The following is a 14815-nucleotide window of genomic DNA, read 5'->3' as shown; positions in this document are numbered from 1 at the left end:
AATTATAATAATAAGGCAATAAATCTCAACTAGACACTGGCTGTTGGGATAAAGGAGAAAAATTGCATTTGAGAGACACTCATGGATACAGATGTCTGGGTGCTTTATTTATTAGCCCAAGACATCCCACCATCTGAAGATAAAGCACAAGCTTCCTAGGAGAGCAGACAAGACCTGCTCCATCTGGACCCAGTCCCCTTTCAGCAGGTGCTAACCTTGAAGAAGGTGTGCAGATTCCCCAGGCTACCAGTCTGCTCGGCACACTCACAGGCTATGATCCCAGATCTCCTGGGATCCCTGTCACCAAACGCTCATTTTGACATGCACTTCAAGTGGTAACTCACTGACTTCAACATATACTGAGGGCTGGGAATATAGCTCAGTTGGTAGAATGTTTGCCTAGTATGAATGAAGCTCTAGGTTTGATACCCAACACTATAAACTTGGCTTAGTGGTGTACATTGGAACCCAGACCTCGGGTGGTAGAGATAGAAGGATCAGAAGCTCAAGATTATTTTCAGCTACATAGGGAGTCTAAAGACAATCTGGGCTACAAGAGACTCCATTTCAAAGGAACAAACAAACAAAATCTACTGAACTGAACACCCTTCTTATCATCATTCCTGGAGTCCAACGTGCTTCTTGGTACACGAGAACCCAGTGTTCTTCCAATATGGCTCCTTGGTAGCTTCTGTTGCATGTCCCCTCCTTATTCCTATGGACTGACCCCTTCTCACCCACACCTCTCAAACTTTGTCATATAGACAGGTCACCTAGGAATAGCGCTAATGACACAGATCCCGAGGTGACAGTTGTGGGTAGGGCCCAAGAATATATACTTCTCAGAAGACTCCAGCAGACAGCATTAGAAAAGCAAAGTCATAGATTTCTCCGAATCATCTGATGAAAAAGCAATGAAAACATTGTTTTTAAATTCTCTATGCAGAAAAGTTACATACAGTAAAATGAAAAGTCTCTAAATCTACAATTTGATGGAAAATATATACATCCCTTGCCAGATGGTGGTAGCACACACCTTTAATCCCAACACATGGGAGCTAGAGGCAGTCAGATCTCTGTGAGTCTGGGGCCAGCCTGGTCTACAGAGTGAGTTCCAGGACAGCTAGGGCTACATAAAGAAATTCTCTCAAAAAATATGTATGTATATATACAAATCCGTATGGACTCAAAATGTCAGTATTTCTAGAAAATTTGTAAATGGAACTCTAATTGGTCTAAATAATAAAAATCCAGAGTCAGTTATAGAGGAAAATGCTTGAGAGATCAGAGAGAAGAAGGAAGAAGCCAAAGTCACCTTAAACTCATTAGCTTCCCAGGGGGGAAAGAGAGCTAGTTCCTATTTCCTCTCTCTGCCCAGCCATCTCACTTCCTGTCTGTCTGTACAAACCTACAAACCTCTATGGTTAGCTAGTGGCAAGCTCCACCCTCTGATATTTAGACAAGCTTTATTTGTACAAGCAAGATACCACCACAAAAGTTTCCACTTAACCTTCATTTCTGTATGCATATGTGTATGTAGATAGATACATACATACATATGTATGTATGTATATGTATGTGGTATATATGTATGTATTTGTACATATAATACACACACATAATACCTATGGCTCCAATAAAGAATTCAGTATTTATTGCAAGTTTCCATTCAACCTTCATTTCTGTACACACACACACACACACACACACACACACACACACACACACACACACACCTATGGTCCCAGTAAAGGATGTCAATATTTCTAGAGTTTCTGTTCAACCTTCATTTCTGTTGCTATGACAAAACAACCTCACACACACACACACACACACACACACACACACACACACACAATGTAGAGAGCTGGAGAATTAGCTCAGTAGTTAAGAACACTTGCTACTCTTTGATTCTCAGCACCCATGTCTGAGAGCTCCAATTCCAGCTCCAGGAGATCCACTGCCCTCTTCTGGCCTCTGAAGGCACCATCGTACATGTGGCATACACACAGAGAAAGACACACATACAGAAATGATTGTTTTAAAAGCAACTTCTTTAAGCTTACAATTCCAGTTTGCAGTCTATCACAGTAGAGAAGCCGCAGTGATGGGGACTTGCAGCAGCTAGTCACCCACATTCACATCTAGAGTGGAGGGAGACAAATGCATTGACCTTGCTTATTTGCATGCTCTCCATTGACTTTCTCCTTTCTTATACCAATCAAGACCTCTTGCCCAGGGAATGGCGCCACCCACAGTGGGCTGGGTCTTCCTGCATCAATTGACAATCCATGAAATCCCCAGGCATGCCAACCTGATCCAGACAATCCTTCATTAAGACTCTTCAAGGGTAACTCTTGGTGTCAAGTTAACAGAACTAGTTTTCTGTTCCTCTTTCCATCCAATCCCAAGTAAAGATGGTTCAACCAAAAATGGCATAGTACAAGGAAGTAGTTTCCTGATTCAAGAGGTTTGTTCTAAAGATATTAGTCATGGTTCTCTAGAGGAGCAGAACTGATAGGATGAATACATGTTCAGACACACACACACACACACACACACACACACACACATATATATATATATATGTATATATATATATATATATATATATGTGGGATTTATTAGTATGGCTTACAGGCTGTGGTCCAGCTACTCCAATAATGACTATCTACCAATAAAAAGTCCAAGAATACAATATTTGTTCGGCCCACAAGGCTGGATATCTCAGTTGTTCTTCAGTATAAACCAGGGGGTATGAGGGCATGAGACCTACTTCTTCCAAGTAGCCTCCACCTACTTTTCACTAGCTCCCAATAATGTTATCATCTCACGCATTTACCAAGGGATTAGCCTATTTGTTATGTCAGCACCCTCATGATCTCAGTGTTTCTAGAGATGCCATCACACACAAAACAGAGGAGTAATTTACTAATAGTCGACATGGTGTGTGTGTTTGTGTGTGTGTGTGTGTGTGTGTATAGTGTGTAAGTGTGTTTACATAGTGTGTTGGGGAGGTACTGATTGTGTGTGTGGAGGCCCAAGGTTGACTTCAGATATATTCCTTAATTATTAACTAGACTATATATGGAGAAGCAGGTTCTCTCACTTAGACCTGGAGTCCACTGATTCAACCACGTATTTGTCCACCTTGTTCTGGGAACTGCCTGTCTCTACTGCACTGAATTGCAGGTGGTCTGCCAACAAATGCTGAGTGGGATCTGAACGCCAGTCCTCGCCTGCATAGCAAGCACTTTACCCACTGAGCAATCCCCCCTTCCATTTGTTTTTAGTCTGCCCAAGCTGTCTACTACGATTTACCATCATAAAGTTCAACATGCAGACTCTGAGAAGACACACTCAGACCATAGCAGGAGTTCAGTTCTGATGTAGGTGACAGACAGGGACATGTGGAAGCTTCCGGGGAGAATTGAGGGACAGCATTCATATTTAGGCCAGAAAAGAAGACAGAAGACATTTTAGTCGCTCATCCCCCCTGCCTCTGCCTCCTGAGAAATGGGATGAAAGACTATACCACCACACTCAGCTCCTCATCTGCTCCTTGAAAACCTTGGGCCCGCCAGCTCACATCTCATCTTCCTTATAGGGCTGTGGTAAAGCACATGCTATACTTTGTTTTTTTATGGCTTTAGAAACTGAGGTTTGAAGAGGTTGACTTAAAGGCACACATCGGTCAGCTAGGAAGCAATACCTCTGGCCTCTGGGAAAGCTGTTTCCCATCCCACAGCTCTTCCTGGAACAGCAGAGTCCAGCTAAGAGGCAGGAATCACAAATGCTCTCCAGGGATCCATACTACACACAGCCTATGAATGAAAGTAGTCCTGGATGGCAGGACCAGGCCACCAGTATTTTCTAGTCTATCCCTTCCCAGGTGACTTTTGAACCTGAAGAATCTCCTCGCTGAGGAATGATGCTTGCCTCCCTGGGTTGTGATCCCCAGAGCTGAGGAGCCCTCTCCCGAGACTATACTAATTAGCATGTGTCCTCTGTGTGTTTCAGCCTCTTGTTTCCTACTCTGCACCATGAAAATCCTGCTTAGTAATGTTCTGCTGCTCAGCCTGCTCTCCAGTGTGTTCAGCAGCTGTCCCAGGGACTGTCTCACCTGCCAGGAGAAGCTCCACCCGGACCCAGACAGCTTCAACTTGAAGGTATGTCCAGAAGGCCTTGCTATCTCCTCCTTCTGACTCCAAAGCAAATGCTAAATGAGACATTCAAGTCTCCAGGAGGTCATAGGGCTTGTACAGTGTAATGTGACCAAGAGGAAACGGGTGGAGCTGAGCTACATCTTTGACTATGACCCCTGTGGTCCTCCTACTTTACCACCAGATCCCTATGATCCTCCCTCTTTATCTTCCAATAAATATCTGTTCATGATGCCCTTGTCCCAGTGTTATACATAATACATGTATTGTGTGTGTGTGTGTGTGTGTGTGTGTGTTGTGTGTGTAAAGAAAATTAAAGTCTTCTTCCAACCCATGAACTAATTACTTTACTCTTTGCTGTGACAGAAGTCCTTGAATCGCAAGGAAGGGTTGGTTTTGGCTGACAGTTTGAGAGCACAGTCTATAATGGAGGGGACAGCATGGAGGCAAGAGCTTGAGGCAGCTGGTCACATTGTGTCCACAGCTGGGAAGCATAGAGAGATGAAACACCGATGCTCAGCTCACATCTTCTTTGTTCAGTCTTGGACTCCAGCTCTCCAGCTGGTGCTACCCACACTCAGGGTAGGGTTCTCTCTTGAAACACCCTCATCAGCTGTGTGTCCTCAACCCTAACCCCTCAAGCTGACAATAAAGGTCAACTATTATATTCCAGGAACCAGAAAGAATCTTACTTTTCTTACTTTCTGTGGTGTCACTGGATTAATATTCTTACGTCATTATACACTATTTCAAGTGATTTCTTTCTATGAATATATAACTTGTTCTCCATTCCCTGTCTGCTGAGCATGTATATTGTCATCCATTTTTATATTGCAAATAATTCTACAATGAGCATCCAAAATGTTCTCTTGTGTTTTAAATGTTTGACTTGAAGTACCAAACATTAAATTATTATTCATTAAATGAACTGCTTTCTTACTTCTTTAATTTCAGCTTAGATAGCTATTCTCTCCTAAGAAATCCAGTATAATTCAATTATATTTTTCCTTTGAAGTCAATAAAACTGCTTTCAAGGTGCCATCCTTCAAACCCCTCAACCTTTCAAGACAAGCAAGCAATTGTTCTTCCTTAAGGCAAATGTGCAGATGTGAAATCCAGCATAGCTGGTTACCAATAAACCTTGCTATCTCCTGGCTCCAGGTAGAAACATGGCCTCAGCCCCAACAGACAAACATTCCATTCCTCTCAGCCTGGGCACACCTGTCTTCTGGGTAGGAAGACACAGTCATGCAATAAGGAAGGGCAGTCCAGATGACCCCTTCGAGGGGATGTGTTTCTGATGCTCATCCATCCTATTTTCCTCTAGGCATGTCTGCCTGGAGGGTATCTCATCCTTCAAGAAACATCTCTTGCATCTCTTGCCTGACTTACTTGTCCCTTCCCTCTGTCTGCTCTTTCCCAGCTTTTCATGTTGGCTCTATTCCTCTGCCCAATCCCTAAACACGGGTGGCAAGATGCATGCGTCTTGACCCTCTGTCCCTCTCTGGAGATGCCACCACATACCCTGGCTTTTCTCTCCTACGCAGCAGGTAACTGTCAAAGGGAACCTCTGACCTTCTCTCTTGGGCTCAGGCCCAGGTCCAGGGCATTCTTTACAGCTGCCAGGGAGCCCTGCCTTTCTTTGCTGTCCTGCCACCTTGCACCTGTCTCTCCCTTCCCCTACCCACTAAATCCCACTTACACTTCAAGGCCAAAGTTAAGATTCACATCATAATAAACCCGCGGTCACTCACAAAGGCAAAGGTGAGGTCCAAGTGGAGGTAAAGCTAAGGAGCATACAGGAGAGGGAAATAGAGACCTCTAGGAGACCCAAACCAAGACGGGAAGTTCTGGAGGGTAAGACCAAGATCAGGACCAGCCAGAAAGAGCTGGAGAAATGGCATGGTCAGAGTGATGGTCTCCACCAGACACTGTGGTGCTTGGGGAAACAGCAGCAGCAGAGTTCCTGGTGCTCTGGGGTTGGCTTGGGTATGAGAATGAGCCCCCATGGGGTAGAATGCAAAATTAGCCCCACATGCTCAACCTGCCTATATCCCAGCCCATTGCTATAGATCGCAGGGAGTTGTGGATGGCCAGTATATGTAGGCTGAAAATGAACACCACCAGGTTTATTCTCTCCAGTGACCTTTATTTCAAATATGCATGCACATTTAGCCACGTACTCTCAGACCCGGAGTTCCTTTAACCAATCTGGCCTTGAACTTTATGAGGGAATGAAATACATTCTTTCTTGGTGATGCTCACGGGTTGTGCTTATTCCGGCTCTTGGTGCCATGGCTAGCTTGCTCTTCCTGCTTTCCACCTCTCTGCTCTCTCTGTCTCTCCTCTCTCTCTCTCTTTCTCCCTCCCCATCTCTCTCCTCTCCTTTCTCTCCCCTCCCCTTCTCTCTCTCTGCTTTCTCTCCTCTTCCTCCTCTCTCCTCTGTTTCTCTTTCCCTCTCCTGTCTCTGTCTCTCTCCTCTCTGTCTTTTTGCATCTCCCCCTCTCTCTCTCTTGCTCTCTCTCTCTCCTGTTTCTCTCCCCCTCCCCTTCTTTCCTCTCTCTCCTCTCATACACACACACACACACACACACACACACACACACACACACACACAATCCTTTCTCTGTGTGCATCTCTCTCTCCTCTTTCTCCTCTGTCCTCTCCCCCCCCCCCCCCCCCCGCTATGGTATGAGTTCCTTTACTGACCTATCTGGGTATCTCTGCATGGGGCCCAGTATGTGGGCCATAACAGGGTTCAGGCAGCCTGCCTCATGGAAACTGTGATTCTCAGAACATGAGGCTCCTTGCTGGTCACATCCTGGACAGCCACTGTAAGGACTTACACTTGGGTCTTTCTGGGGTGAAGGATTGGAAGCTCTTCTATCTCTCCATTAGCATCTCAGATCTTTGGGGGCCAGACAATACCGACTTTACCTCTGAGAAACAAGTCAGAAAATGGATTGGCAAAAGCCTCATGGCTGGAGATAGGTGCTTTGCAGAGCCTGCTGCCCCACCCTCCTCCCCAGGACCCTGTTGCTTGCTTGTTTTTCTGTTTCTAGTTCCTATTCCCTTTTAACCCATTTTAAGTAGAACAAAATGCCAAGGACATAAGCAATTATGTCTTATTTTCTGAGGCTGCAAATCTTGCCCATGCTTGCTCTGATGAGGGCAGTAATGGAGGAATTCACATTTCAGCGAGGGTCACCAACCAGTCTCCCTGCCAGATTACATAATCCTGACTTGTTCCCAGGATCCTCAGGACACTTGGCTGCATCAGAAATTTTTCTATTTCTACTCCTGGTAGGTGGCCCAAGTATGGTTGGCTTTTTGATAGACTATAATTTTGGTCAGCAAATGACTCATCCATTGCAGTGTCCTCTGGTCCTTCAACTAACTGTCAGTGATGCTTATTCTGTCAGTTCAACTAAAAGAAACTAAATTCACAGGGCTATTTTAGAGTCCAAAATGAAGACAAACACACTCTCAAAAAACAGTTCAGGGAAATGTATGTAAAAGTCCTATTGCAACAGAAGCTGCCTCCTGGCATCTCTTCCTGCAGGTAGGGAACATTCTTTGGAGGTGATTTGCAGCAGAAGCACTTCTAATGGATTTTTCCCGTGCTATTTATGGATAGGGTCTGCCTTTGAACATACGTATGTACATACATATTCAATATTATATATGCATATATATTGTGGGGAGGGTATGTACACATGAGTGCAGTTGCCCATAGAGGCCAAAAGAGGGTGTTAGATCCCCTGCAGCTGGAGTTACAGATGGCTGTGAGCCACCCATAAGTGCTAGGAACTGAAGTTGGTCCTCTATGAGAACAGTGCTCTTCACCACTGAACCATCTATCCAGCCTCTGGATTTATTTTTATAAAGTCTTCAGTGGTTAGGATTGAACCTAGGGCTCTGTGAATGACCAGGCAGATGTGTTATGGCTGAGTTACATCACTATCCATACCTTTGAATGTTTTGCCAAGACCGCCTGGAACAAATAGCTCCTATACCTCACTCAGCCTGAAACAGGAACCAAACCATGCAGTGACTGTCTTCATTCTCCTCAAAGAGCCAGTGTGTCTGTTTGATGTGCAAGGGGAGGCCTAGAATGCAGGACTGACCTCTGCGGCTGGGTTACACACTCAGCCTGTACCCTAATTTTTGATCCAGACATCCAAATGGCCCTTTGCTCAGTCTCTTCAGAGGCCCAGCTTTGCAAATCAATTAGGCACCACTCTAGGACTCCAGATGCTCATGCAGACTCTGGCTTAATATAGCAATGTCATCATCACAGCTGAGAAAAATGTGTCCAACTCACTTAATAAGACCTTAGCCCACACCTGCGAAGGGACTGATAAGGACCCCGGACCAGAGTCTTAAACACTAGGCTCATATGCCCATCTGCCACTAAAAATGCAGCTGTACATTTAGATACCCTAGATTTCCCTGAAACCTTCTAAACCAGCCATTGTAATAATCTGGCCAGTATCTAATTTATCCGGCAGTGTGTTGAATCTCAGTTAAGACTGCGGCATCTGGTCACAAAATTTCCTTTTCTCTCACTGACACAAAATCCAATTACCATCTGGAATCAGAAGGCCAGGAGTGCTCAGTTCTGGTGGCCTCTAGACGTGTCTCTTCCACCTGTAAACCAAAGGAGCAGAATACAGCAAACGTTGAGGGCTCCTTCTCTGTTGAAGGAACCAAGGGCACCCAAAGGCTGAGCTGCTCCTAGCCCCACCCCTCTCCTGGCCTTATCAGTACTGCCATTCATCCCTGTGCTTTTTGTTCATGGATACATGTGTGTAGTATACATGAATGTTTGTGCACATGTGTGTCTTCCCCTATCCTTCTCCACCTTGTTTCTTGGGACAGTCTCTTTCAGTGCATCCAGAGCTCACCAGCTGATTAGGATGACTAACTATGGAGCTCCACCCTCTCACCCCTCCCACTAGAATTATAAACAAGTACCACCATGCCCAGCTTTTACATGAGTGCTGAGGATCTGAACTCAGGTCCTCATGCTTGCAAGCAGGCAGTTTACCAACCAAGCTATGTCCCCAGCTAAAGAATGACCTTGAAATACCTCAGATACAATCCCATGCATGCTTCCCCTATTTCTGCAACCAGTCTGTCCTTCCTTGGCCCAAAGGAAGAAATAGAATTCTTCTACCTGAGTGACACTCATGAGCTATGCAAGGCTCTAAAAGCCTAACTTGCTGGGTCACCTGAAGATAAATGAACCACAGTTCTGAATCCTAGCTTCTTTGTTGGTAAAATAATGAAGCAGAGTCAAAAGGTTCTCTGTTTCCAACTCTGAAACTCCACAAATTTGGTGGAGAGGGGGGTAACTATATGTAAAACTGCTACACAAAGGTTAGGGAGTTGGTTCATCAGTTGTCCTGGATGGTTTTGTCAACTTGGCACAAGCTCAAGTCTTCTGAGAGGAGAGAACCTAAATTAAGAAAATTCTTCCATCAGATCAGGCTGTAGGCAAGCCTGTAGGGCATTTCCTTAATTAGTGACTGTGGGAGGGTTCATCCAATTATGGGTGTTGCTACCCCTGGAATGATGGTCCTGGGTTCTATAAGAAAGCAGGCTGAGCAAGCCATGAGAAGCAAGCCAGTAAGCAGCTCCTCTCCATGGCCTCTGCATCAGCTCCTGTCTCCAAGTTCCTGGCCAGTTTGAGTTCCTGTCCTGGCTCCCTTCAGTGATTGACTATGATGTAAGCCAAATAAGCCCTTTCCTCTCCAAGTTGCTTTGGTCATGGTGTTTCACCACAGCATTAGGAACTTGAACTAAGACATCAGTAAAGTGCTTGCTACACAGGCATGAGGATCTGTGTTTGATTTCCAGCACCCATGTAGACGCCAAGCATGGAAGCACACACCTGTGATCCCAGCACTAGGCAAGCAGAGATGGGAGGACCCTTGGGGCTTGCTGACCAGCCAGTATAGCCCAACTGGCTCAGGTCATCCAGGTCAGTAAGAGATCCTGCCTCAAAAAATAAAGTGGAGGGGTCAGTGAGATCACTCAGTGGGTAAAGGTACTTCTACTCAAACCCAGTGACATGAATTTGATTCTTGGAAGCCACATAAAGGTAGAAGACAACTCCACATTAGTGTTCTCTGACCTCCACACTCACACACAATAATAGCATTATTTTATTATTATAATAAAAGAAAATGATATTCAAAATTAAATGGAGAGTGATAGAGGAAGATGACCACTGTTGACCTCTGACCTCCACACATGCGTGCATACAGATGTGCACACCCATACATACATACATAAACTGCTACACAGTGCTTGAGAAATAGCTGTTCAGAAGCACGTGACTTGGGACATAGATGATTCCCTATCTTAGCTCATCCCTAGCTTTGTCTCTCATTTCTCCCTCCTGCCTGTGTCTTTGCAGGTGTGCATCTTCCAGTGTGAAGAAAAGGTCTTGCCCCGTCCTCTCTGGACTGCATGCACCAAAGTCATGGCCAATGGCTCTGGGCAGCTCAACCCTGCTGCCTCGGAGATGCAGCATCTGAAGCGAATGCCCCGGGTCAGGAGCTTGGTGCAAACTCGCGATACAGAGGCTGATGCAGATGCTGATGGGGTGGAACAGAAGCAGCTGCAGAAGAGGTTTGGGGGCTTTACTGGGGCCCGGAAGTCAGCCAGGAAGTTGGCCAACCAGAAGCGGTTCAGTGAGTTTATGAGGCAGTATCTGGTCCTGAGCATGCAATCAAGCCAGCGCCGGCGCACTCTACACCAGAATGGTAATGTGTAGCCAGAAGGAGCCCCTCCCAGCTGCACCGGCCACTGCAACCCATGAGTGAGTTGGGCACCAACTAGCAGGGGGCAAGAAGTGACCTCATATATCCAGCTGTCCCAGGCCTAAAAGCATATTAGCCAGTCCCAAACACACACACACACACACACACACACACACACACACACACACACACACACACCATCCAGTCCCTCTCCCTTTCCCCCACACACATCGAAAGGACTCCAGGTCTTGGGAGGCTTGGCTCATAATGAAATTCACATCTCTGCCTCCAACCCATTTCTCTAAGGAGAAGGATTTTCCCACCATTCTCCTTGAGGCTGACCACTCCCATTCAGAGACTGGTTACCATGGGGATAATAGTAGTATGTTAAGATAACTAATTCCTCTATAGCTTTCCAGAAGCTTAGTTACTATGGGGACAGTTAAGTGGACCAATTCTAACAGTCAGTTACCATGGCAACCATTCAGCTCACCTTTCCTCAGAGACTTTATCTGAACAAAAAAAAAAAAAAAAAAAAAACCAATAGCCAGCTCTCCTTTTAGCCATTTGCAAAAAGGCTGATTACTGCTCTACTTCAAAGACAGCTTATTCATCTCACCCTACATTTCAAGGTGGCTAAACTCCATGGAAACCATCAATGTCTCCCATTTCCCCATGCCAAAGACTTTCTGTTGGGACCCTGAGTTAGGCTTTTTGCTCTCATTTTATTGCAACTTGGTCATCCTTGTGTTTTGCCAAAGAAAAACCAGTTCTTTTCCATTTCTGGTGTCCTTGCTGAACCAGGGCTCCAGTCCAGAATTTGAGCCAATGGAGCTAGTAGGCTTCAGAACATGAACTAATGGAGAGTTAGCTTCCCCCCCCTTCAGGCTTTTTGTTTTGTTTCCTCTTCCCAGATTGCCACTTGTGTCCTCTTCCTTTGCTTCATCCCCGCCCTCGGGTACACACATACATAGTCCTAAAGCCTCAGAAAACACACAGCAAAGATCCAGTTATTGCCAGCTGATTCCAAATCCAACTCTCTCGCAGCCATCACCAGTGCGGAACTAGGGAATGGCATTAGGAATCAGCACAGTGGATTTAAGAAAGAACCCAACCATCAAGTCTTCATCCACAGATGCCAATGTGAACATGAGCAGAGTCCCACACACGTCCCGAGACAGCTCAGAAACACGGCTTCATACAAAGCATGAGTTAGTTTGACCATATAATGCTGTCCCAACAGAGCTATTTCCCATCTCTGACGCAGAAAAGAAAAATGCAGGCATCCTGTCTTTTTGCTTCGCACACATCCAAGGTAGCCATGTTGCTCAGTCTTCTTTCCAGATAGATGCATCATATGCTAACCTTTGGTGCCCCAAACTAGTTGCCCACTTGTTTCAGCAAGTTTATCCCCAAAGATGGACACATTTATTAGGTTGTAGGGAGAAGACTGCTGCATTTGTCTCAACAGAATGGTTCATCTCCAAAGAGCCTGAGTAAACTTGCACTCCATTCTTGACAAGCATTCTATTTCTAAGCCAGACCTGTCTGATATTAGTAGTAAATCTTCCAGAAGTAGCACAAATTTTTCTAAGTCTTAATGACATTCTTTACAGACGCTCTTAAGGGACACCAAAGCCCATATCTAATTCTAAACCACAACAATATTCTTTACCTAAAGACAGTTTAAGATCAGTCCCATTAGCAAGAATCAATTTATTTAAAAAGAAAAAACTATTTGAGCCAGACAATTGCTTTTCTGCTTTTCTATTATACTTCCAGCTGAGAGGTGCTGTAACAGGGCTAATAACTGGTTTCTGTCTACTGCTTCACTCAACATGAAAAGTTCTTGATGGCAACATTAGCTAGTTCATTTGGGTATTATTTATGGCTGCTTGTCACTGTGTAACCAGTGTGCTCTCTCTCTCTCTCTCTCTCTCTCTCTCTCTCTCTCTCTCTCTCTCTCTCTCTCTCTCTCTCTCTCTCGCACATGCATGGTGATGAGTTCCAGAGTGGATGTGTATGTGTGTGTTAATGAGCCAGTTGTAGCCAGCTGAGACCTAATGTTTATCTGCATTCACACAGCCCAATTTGCCATGTGTGTGATAGAAGTCCTTCCACTCTGGCCAGTTCCCTGCCTTAGTTGTTGCTGGCATCTGAGATGCCAATGCCAATCTATACTCAGAAGACTGGAGTTGGGAGAGGGGGCCATCCAACACTGAAGCGGAATGAAGGACCTGAGTGCAGACCCTGCCCTGGAGGGTCTGTGAGAAGGGCACAGCAGGACTTGGGGACAGCCTCTCCTGCTCTGACCTATCCTTCCGATACTTTCTGCTGTGCCCAGCCCTGGCCTTCTAGACATCAGCAGCACACTCACGATCCCGTATTCTCGACATCTAGCTTAGAGAGAACTTTAAGGGCAGTTTTCACATAGATGCTGAGAACTGGGGAGGGGATGAGTGGGACTGGGAAAAGGCTTGTCACTGGGCCTTTTCAGTCACAGCTCATCAACCTCCCTTTTAGCCAATGCATCCCTCCTGCCAGTAGTAGGCATGAGCTGCAGGTAAGTGGAGGGCATCAAGTAAGGACCCCTTCTGGTCACTTGGGAAGTTCTTCCTTTCACTTGCTGTGGTGGCCCCACTTTGGGTTACTTGAGTCTTAAGTCACTTGGGAAAATAGAACGGATGGCTCAGCCACCCTGTTGGAGTTGACGTTTTAACCCTTTCTGTCTTCCCAGGCATCCAGGTGATCCCCCGAACAGCATGTGTCCACACCCAGAACTGCAGGCCAGGAGTCAGGATTCCTTCTTCCCTGAGGCACTGAGTGCCCACAGCCCCTCCCTGCCCAGTTGTTGCCCTCTCCTCATGGCATGTTTCACCACAACCCTGTTGCTACATCAGAGTGTATTTTTGTAATTTCTCCAGCTAACATTTTAATGGCCCCATCTTCTCCCTCATCTTCTGCCCTCTTCTGGGGCCAGGTGAGAGGAATATGAAATCAGACCTGGGGTTTTGCCTCATCACTGCCATAACCTGTTTGTAAAGGACCCGTTCTTTTTGACCGATCGTTTGAAACAACTCTCTCCATTAAACTTCTACTGAGCAAATGGTTAATAACCTCGTTGGCTGTTTTTAAGTGGCATAATGAAGCAAGGACTCTGCAAACACACACTGTGAGCGCCGCCTCTCTCAGAAGCACAGGCTGGGAACCCAGACAGCTATGTGGACTACAAATTTGGCACAAGGAGATGCTGGGACATGACCACACTGAGGGCAACAGGCAAGAGTACTATGAAGCCAGATGCAAATGGCTGTGTGAATGTGTGCGCAGGGGATGGAAGGGGATGGAAGGGGAGACAGTTCATCCAGCTGCTCCTGGGTCCCACTCCCAGCTCTAGACCCGGCAGAAACATGTTTTTAGCCGCTACCATGTGATACAAAAAGCCTACTGGTTGGTGCCAGTGGGTTGTGACAGAAGCAAGAGAGTGGAAAAGCTGTCCACCTATTTTTTCTCTATGCAACACTAAACGTGGTAAGGTATATGACTGTCAAAAGTCCAACCAGGAAACACATAGAGAACCCAACTGGACTAACTGACCAGTTCAGTGTCTACATGGTAGATGGCTCTCGAGGTCCATTCACTCCTGCTGAAATCACAGGCCATAACTGCTTTTCTATAACCTGGAGGGACTAGTTCTGGGACCCCCTGTGAGCAGCAAAATCATCCATTGCACAAGCTTCTGGGTACCAAAATTACCTCTATCTATGCTATCTAATACAACATAAACAGCATGAACATATTTGTTTTACTGTGCTCCTTATGGAATAATGAGAAAGGTCTGTATTTGGTTAGGACAGATGCAATTTGTTTTTAAGATTCTCA

At 45.6% G+C, this 14815-nt stretch overlaps 1 protein-coding gene across 1 annotated transcript; it reads left to right on the top strand.

The window, feature by feature from the left end:
- Positions 1–10653: 10653 nt before the first annotated feature.
- On the top strand, positions 10654–14070 carry LOC127227908 (prepronociceptin-like). The gene is made up of 2 exons (XM_051192262.1): positions 10654–10936; positions 13671–14070. The coding sequence occupies exons 1-2, from the start codon at positions 10654–10656 to the stop codon at positions 13754–13756; spliced, it is 369 nt and encodes a 122-aa protein (XP_051048219.1). The 3' UTR covers positions 13757–14070.
- The last annotated feature ends 745 nt before the right edge of the window (positions 14071–14815 follow it).

The sequence above is a fragment of the Phodopus roborovskii genome, unplaced genomic scaffold (assembly GCF_943737965.1).
Source record: "Phodopus roborovskii unplaced genomic scaffold, PHOROB, whole genome shotgun sequence".
Classification (NCBI taxonomy): Eukaryota; Metazoa; Chordata; class Mammalia; order Rodentia; family Cricetidae; genus Phodopus; species Phodopus roborovskii.
The sequence above is the reverse complement of the archived record's forward strand: the minus strand, read 5'-3'. Positions and strand labels throughout refer to the sequence as shown.